Source organism: Pygocentrus nattereri, chromosome 20 (assembly GCF_015220715.1).
Source record: "Pygocentrus nattereri isolate fPygNat1 chromosome 20, fPygNat1.pri, whole genome shotgun sequence".
NCBI classification, from domain to species: Eukaryota; Metazoa; Chordata; class Actinopteri; order Characiformes; family Serrasalmidae; genus Pygocentrus; species Pygocentrus nattereri.
In genome coordinates, this window is record NC_051230.1 from 36,342,209 (window position 1) to 36,349,708 (window position 7,500).

Here is a 7,500-nt window from a genome sequence, read left to right on the forward strand (position 1 = left end):
CCACACCCCCACTGTGTCCTTCTGACAGGTCGAAATGACAGCGGCGAGGAGAACGTTCCGCTGGACCTCAGCAGAGGTGCGTACTGCCGGAGCTAATGCTAACGCTAACGGGAGCGGTGCTAGTGGAGCTAATGCTAACCGAGCCACTCAAACTAATGCAGTCGCTGCTAGCAGCGCTACACGAACCAGCGGACATAAAGCTAATGCTAACAGCGCCATTGAAACTAATAGGATTTGGTACTAGCGTGGTTACCTAAAGCTAATGCTAACGGGAGCGGTGCTAGTGGAGCTAATGCTAACCGAGCCATTGAAACTAATGGGAGTTGGTACTAGCGGGGTTACCTAAAGCTAATGCTAACGGGAGCGGTGCTAGTGGAGCTAATGCTAACCGACCCACTCAAACTAATGCAGTCGCTGCTAACAGCGCTACACGAACCAGCGGACACAAAGCTAATGCTAACAGAGCCATTGAAACTAATAGGAGTTGGTACTAGCGTGGCTACCTCAAGCTAAAGCTAATGCTAACCGAGCCAGGTAGCGGTTAAGCCGACTGTGCTGGCGGCTCGCTGAGCGGACGTTACCCGAGTTAGGGAGACTAACCGAGGGAGCGGTGCCTGTTCGCTGCAGTGGCCGCCGCTGCTGCTGTGTGCTGGTGTTAGCAGAGCGGTCCAGCCTCCATCAGCACCCTGGGGTAAACACGGGGGAACTCGCTAGGTTACTGAGGGAGGGCTGGGAGTGAAGCTCGAAGCCCAGGCGGTGTCCTGCCCAGCACCGAGCCTTGCCCCCCGGAGAAGAGCAGGTCAGCAGGGCTGAGTTCAGCAGCACAAGCCCTGCGAGATGAGCTGTTCTTCAGCTTGTCAGGTGGCGGGCTTGGCGTCGGGCTGAGGATGCGCAGGCCGGGCGCAGGACACGGAGCGAAAGTGAAATTCAGGTGAAATTCAGGTGAAAACAGACCGTGTCTGTGCTGTAAATAGACGCTGGGTGCTGCTCGGAGCTTCTGCTGGCTCGGCTGTGGGTCCCACTGTCCCTCTGCTGTTAACCAGGCCAGCTATTTCTGAGAAAAGGAGGTCATTAAAACAGGAACCCTTTCAGCTCCGTTGGATTGTTCTGTTCTCCTTTAATCTCTGTGATGTGGTTGTTCCAGAGCCCTCCGATAACATGAGAGAAATCCTCCAAAACGTTGCCAAGGCTCACGGCGTCTCCAACATGAGGAAGCTCGGCCATCTCAACAACTTCGTGAAGGTACTGACCGTGTTTTCAGTGTTTCTGCAGGTGTGGCGGCTGTTTTTCAGGTGATCGTGGATGAGCAGGCCAGGGCATCAGAGATGGACTTCAGAAGCATTTTGAACGGAGCGGTTCTGAGCGGTTTGGTGTGAAACGCTCCGTTCTAGATAAACTGACCGAGTCAGAACCGCTTACAGTGGTGGTGATAGGAACCAGACGTCCCCTCTAAAAGCTCCTCACAGTGGTGGTGATAGGAACCAGACGTCCCTCTAAAAGCTCCTCACAGAAAGTTCCTCCATGAACTGGTTCTGAATTCACTGGATGGTAAATAAAGTGTCTATATCTGTGTTGTAGTCATGGCGACGCCTGGTTCCCATCACCACCACTGTAAAGACGTCTGAACCGTTTCACACCAAACCCTCTGAACCTCTGATTACACCTCACTCACTGGATTATGGGGGGAAAGGTGAAATTTCCCTTTAATGTGTGCTAGAGAGAGAGAGAGAGAGAGAGAGAGAGAGAGAGAGAGAGAGAGAGAGAGAGGCTGATCTGTAATCTCGAGAGAGAGAGAGAGAGAGAGAGAGAGAGAGAGAGAGAGAGAGGGAGGGAGAGGGAGAGGCTGATCTGTAATCTCGAGAGAGAGAGAGAGAGAGAGAGAGAGAGAGAGAGAGAGAGAGAGAGAGAGAGAGAGAGAGAGAGAGAGAGGGAGAGGCTGATCTGTAATCTCGAGAGAGAGAGAGAGAGAGAGAGAGGGAGAGGGAGAGGCTGATCTGTAATCTCGAGAGAGAGAGAGAGAGAGAGGGAGAGGGAGAGGCTGATCTATAATCTCGAGAGAGAGAGAGAGGCGGAGGGGTAGAGAGAGGTAGGGTTATAATAGGTCAGTGAGTTGAGGTTTTATGGTGCTGTAGAAAGCAGAACCCCTCTGTTCTCTGATCTGTCTGTTTTTCTTCTCTGCAGGTACTTTCACTTTCCCACGCTCGGGGTGTGTGTGTGTGTGTGTGTGTGTGTGAGGGGGTGTTTGGGGTAGCAGTGGGCAAAACAGCAGAACATGATTAGACGTGTGCAGACCGTCGGCACAGTGTTTGGAGTCGGGAAGTGTGATTTTATTTCTCATTATTGTGATAATTTACATCACAGCCTGGTGTCTCAGCACATACAGCTGAGCTGCTCTCCCATTGGTCAGGACTTCAGGAGCTGGACTGAAGGCCTTACAGTGTAGATTAACTACCACCATCATTAGACAGTGACAGAGGAACCAGCCAGTCAAGCTCTAGTTTAGACTTGAACCAATTTAGAGAGAAAAGTCCTCTGGAGGTTCTAGATATGTCACTGGTTGTGAATACGAGTCGTATGGAATGACTTGTACAAGTGTGTTTAAGAACAGAGAGAAAAAAGGTTTATTATTGTAGATCTGAGATGTTTTCTGCAGGTTTAGTATTGTTTATCATTCGCTGTTAACTCTCTCTCCCTCTCTCCACCTCCACCTCCTCAGCTGTTGAACAGTGTGGATCATCATGAGCAGAAGTTTGGATTCAGTTATGAGGAGATCATCATCTGGTAAGTCGTCTGTAAACCTCAGACACTCAACACACTGACGTAACAGCGGCTGACGCCTTTAGCAGCTTTCTCACTTAATGTGGTTGACCACAAGCTCACTGATTGGTCAGAAGCCTGATTGGTCAGAGGGCTGACCCTGATTGCTCTTGAAGCTTCCGGATTGGTCAGAGGGCTGTCCCTGATTGCTCTTGAAGCTTTCTGATTGGTCAGAGGGCTGTCCCTGATTGAAGCTTCCGGATTGGTCAGAGGGCTGTCCCTGATTGACCCTTCCTGATTGGTCAGAGGGCTGTCCCTGATTGAAGCTTCCGGATTGGTCAGAGGGCTGTCCCTGATTGATTGATGCTTCCGGATTGGTCAGAGGGCTGTCCCTGATTGATTGATGCTTCCTGATTGGTCAGAGGGCTGTCCCTGATTGATTGATGCTTCCTGATTGGTCAGAGGGCTGTCCCTGATTGATTGATGCTTCCGGATTGGTCAGAGGGCTGTCCCTGATTGATTGATGCTTCCTGATTGGTCAGAGGGCTGTCCCTGATTGATTGATGCTTCCTGATTGGTCAGAGGGCTGTCCCTGATTGATTGATGCTTCCTGATTGGTCAGAGGGCTGTCCCTGATTGATTGATGCTTCCTGATTGGTCAGAGGGCTGTCCTGATTGGAGGTTTGCCTCTGTATGGTGGTATTTAGGGATGCACTAATCTAACTTCATCCCCTGATACTGCCTCTAATATCTGAAATCTGACTCAGAGTTTGATTCGATTCTGATGCTCTGCTAAAGCGCTGACGTAAAACAAATCCAGTCGAGGCTAAAGCACCGTAGATTACAGGTCATACTCCAGGATAACTGTCTGACAGAAAACTACCTCAGTTACTGAGTCTGAGGCCTTTAAAAGCTTTAGAAAGTCCAACCTTTGAAGTTAATGAAGAGTGCACTGTGTTCATTCTCTTAACCCCCCACCCCAGTCTGAGGCTGGCTCTGCTGAATGAGGTGAAGGAGGTCCGCGCTGCAGGTCTGAGAGCGCTTCGCTATTTAATCCGAGACCGCGGTGTCCTGCAGAAGGTCCTCCAGCTGCAGGTGGATTACCTCATCTCCAGGTGAGCTTTCACACCTGATCAGGTACCATGAAGGTGGGCCGTGGTGAGCACACTTGGATTTTAAAAACAAACAAACACATTTAGGACGGTGGTTGAGCTGCACCAGTGTTACTATACGGTACGTTACTGCACAGCACGCGGTTATGAAATGATACAGTATCATACGCTGTGAGTTGACATGAGACGTTACACTGTAATAACAGGATACATGACAAGTTATGCTGTGGTAAAATAGAATGCGTCACGATGGGAAACGGCGTTATGTTTGTTTTATCACACTAGAAACCGAAAAACGTACAGTACCATACAGAGTCACTATAGCGTGATGTGATGCGACACGTCAGGATTCTCTGATACGTGATGCATTTAAATTTATGGCATTTGGCGACTTACAGTTTGATCGTTTTACACAGGAAGGTGAAGGCGGTGTTAGGAGTCTTGCCCAAGGACTCTTATCGGTATAGTGTAGGGTGCTGACCCAGATGAGGACTGAACCCCAGTCTACAGTGTAGTAGGTGAAGGTGGTGTTAGGAGTCTTGCCCAAGGACTCTTATCGGTATAGTGTAGGGTGCTGACCCAGATGAGGACTGAACCCCAGTCTACAGCGTAGTAGGTGAAGGTGGTGTTAGGAGTCTTGCCCAAGGACCCTTATTGGTATAGTGTAGGGTGCTGACCCAGATGGGGACTGAACCCCAGTCTACAGCGTAGTAGGTGAAGGTGGTGTTAGGAGTCTTGCCCAAGGACCCTTATTGGTGTAGTGTAGAGTGCTGACCCAGGTGGGGGACTGAACCCCAGTCTACAGTGTAGAAGGCAGAGGAGTTACCCACTACACTAACCAACCACTCTTATACGTGATGTAGTTACAGGCCTGTGTGCTGTATGTTGTGTGTTCAGGTCTATGCGAGTCTATAAGCTGTGTGTCTAACGTCCTGCAGGTGTTTAGACATCCAGCAGAGTAATGAGGTGGAGCAGACCCAGGCGCTCCGACTGCTCACCAGGGTAAACACTGTAATCCACTGACAGTCTCATAATACAGTCACTGCAGCTCTGCTGACTCCTGACAGACGTTCCTACCTCTCTTCAACCCCCCTTTAGATTATAGCGGTGGATGCTGCGCTCTTCCCCTCCTCGGTCACCAACTCCCTGGTTGCCGTGGGCAACAATGGCCTCCACGAGCACGAGAAGGACCACGTGGTTCTGGCCTGTAACGCTATCCTCTGTGAACTCGGTGATCTCCTGCCCTCACTCACACACTCTTTCTCTCACCCAGGCACATTAGCTTAGATTACATGGACCTATTGTTGTGCTTATTCAAGCATTTTATATAAAACCGCTCACAAACCTGGAATAAAATGCCAAGAATTTGCATAAGTTGAGGGATGAAAGGCTGGATAGCGTATAGAGAAGCGAGTAGCTGTGAAACACGAGGCAGTGGACTGATGGAGAAGTTCAAGCATCTTTATCTCCTCAGAAAATGAACTGTAAAAGGGTTTGGAGGGTTAACGCAAGTTTCCTGAGCGCCGACGTTAGACGGTGCCTCTGTCTGAGCTTTTATCCAGGAAAATACAGCCATGAAGTTAAACACAACAAGAAGCTTCTCAGCTTTAAAGACGTTCCTGTAAACTAAGTCCAGATTCCTCAGAAGAGTTTTTTATGAGGGTGTGACCAAGAGATTTGGATGGGAACGCAGCCTAATTTGATTTTTATTGTCAGGTTTGTTATTTGCTTGAATTTACGGGGGTCTGGATGTTGACGGACAGCAGTAATAACAACAATGAAAAGTATGGTTGCTCAAATAAACGAGGCTTTTCCGTAAGACCCTCGCACCTTTAGGCTTCACGGCTCATTAGACATTTGCCTGTTTTTACTTTTACTTGGAATTTTCTGTTCCACCTTAAGCGCTGCAACAGTGAATGAGCATTTAAGGTGGAACAGAAACTTACGATCAGAAGCTGCCCAACAGGAAGCCAAAGTCACGAGCAGAGAGATGCCGCATTGTCCGTTGTTCTCCATCTGAGGTGATCTCTCTGTACGTCCACCATTTTGGAGAGGTCAGGTTTCGCATGTAAACAGGCTGTACTGAGAGGCTGAGAGTCTCGGATCAAATCGGCCACGACTTCCTTATTATCCATTCATCCATCCACTTTTTTTGTTATAATCCTCACCAAACGTTTCCTGATGGGCTACTTTTGGGGCGATGATAGAGAAACTGGAGGAACTAAATATGTGGCTGAACTGCAGCTTGACTGCGATTGTGCTGCTGTGTTCCTCTCTCAGCTGTGAAGAACCCGGAGCTGGTGGCAGGTCGTGGAGGTCTGAGCACTCTGCTGAAGAACGTTCTGGACTGTCAGCACAGCCGCATCAACGAGGCTCTGATTTCTACAGTGCTGCACCTGCTGAACCACCCGCAGACGCGGCAGTACGTACGGGCGGACGTGGAGCTGGAGGTACACGCAGACTGCACTGCGTTGCATTGTCCCAGCAGTAGATTGTAGATGTTTCTCCAGGTTCCAGGGTTTCACGGACCCTCTGCAGTTCAGACTTCCTCCTGCATGTTATCGCTTCATGTCGTTGGATTACGGCAGGTTCAAAACATTTATTTGTTAAATTATTTGATCGAGTTAAAATCGGTGGTCTTTGAACGTTTAAAACATTTTTACCAGCGATCAGTATTTCAGTATTTTCATGATTTAATTGTACACACAGCTGGTCAGTCTGTCTACCGAGTCTTGATCATCAGAAGAATAGCTAGATGTCATCAGCATATACTATGCATCCTAATGGCATCACCTAGAGGTAGCATATATAAAGAGAAAAGCAAAGGCCCTAAAACTGAACCCTGAGGGACTCCACAAGAAACGGCAAATATTTTTGATGAATGATTTTTTTTTTTTTTTTTTTTTGTGTCTTTCAGCAAATTTTGGCACCTTACACAGACTTCCATTACAGACACAACCCAGACACAACAGAAGCACAGCTGAAGTGAGTCCCCGGGGTCGTTCTGTCAGTGTTTCCGTCTGTGTGACGGAGTTTGTGCCGTAGAGCCTCTGTGCTGGTGTTTATTTCTAATGTTTGTGGTTGTGTAGGACGGACCGCGAGGCTCGGTTTTCGTCCAGTAAAATGGCCATCGTGGCTGCGTTCCGCTCGTGGTCAGGTACTGTGAATCAAGGTCACTCAGAACACGGACATAATAACGTCCATACATTCTTAAAAAAAAGTGGTTCTTCGAGGGTTCTTTAGTAAAGACAGCGGTTCTATGTAGAAAACACTCAGAACACCATTTGCACGCTTGAAGGGTTCTTCTGTGATACAGGGGCATCGTATAGAACCATATGAAAGACACTATGCATATGGTTCTCTATAGAACCACTAATCTTCACTAAAAAAGCCTTGAAAAAGCATTTTTTAAGGATGTATGTTAAAATTGTTAGTTTAGAAATACTGTTATTCCCTGTATTTGTTTATCCCTCTGATCTCTGTTTGTGTTGTTATTAAACTCAGGTATTGTTGTTCTCCCCTTTCTTTCAGGTATTATTAACCTGTGTAAAGTGGGAAACTCAGGAATCCAGTCTCTGATTGGTCTGCTCTGTATACCAAATATGGAGATCAGGGTGAGATGATATTAAAT

The 7,500-nt window shown here is 48.1% G+C and overlaps 1 protein-coding gene across 1 annotated transcript in view; it reads left to right on the forward strand.

The window, feature by feature from the left end:
- Positions 1 to 7,500, forward strand: part of rictora (RPTOR independent companion of MTOR, complex 2 a) — a 32,626-nt gene that overhangs the window by 251 nt on the left and 24,875 nt on the right. The window contains exons 2-11 of the mRNA XM_017686229.2: positions 29 to 76; positions 1,145 to 1,242; positions 2,717 to 2,781; positions 3,741 to 3,872; positions 4,808 to 4,871; positions 4,968 to 5,100; positions 6,150 to 6,319; positions 6,787 to 6,854; positions 6,959 to 7,026; positions 7,401 to 7,483. Of these exons, the coding sequence (XP_017541718.1) occupies positions 29 to 76; positions 1,145 to 1,242; positions 2,717 to 2,781; positions 3,741 to 3,872; positions 4,808 to 4,871; positions 4,968 to 5,100; positions 6,150 to 6,319; positions 6,787 to 6,854; positions 6,959 to 7,026; positions 7,401 to 7,483 (929 nt within the window). The remainder of the gene's footprint in view (positions 1 to 28; positions 77 to 1,144; positions 1,243 to 2,716; positions 2,782 to 3,740; positions 3,873 to 4,807; positions 4,872 to 4,967; positions 5,101 to 6,149; positions 6,320 to 6,786; positions 6,855 to 6,958; positions 7,027 to 7,400; positions 7,484 to 7,500) is intronic.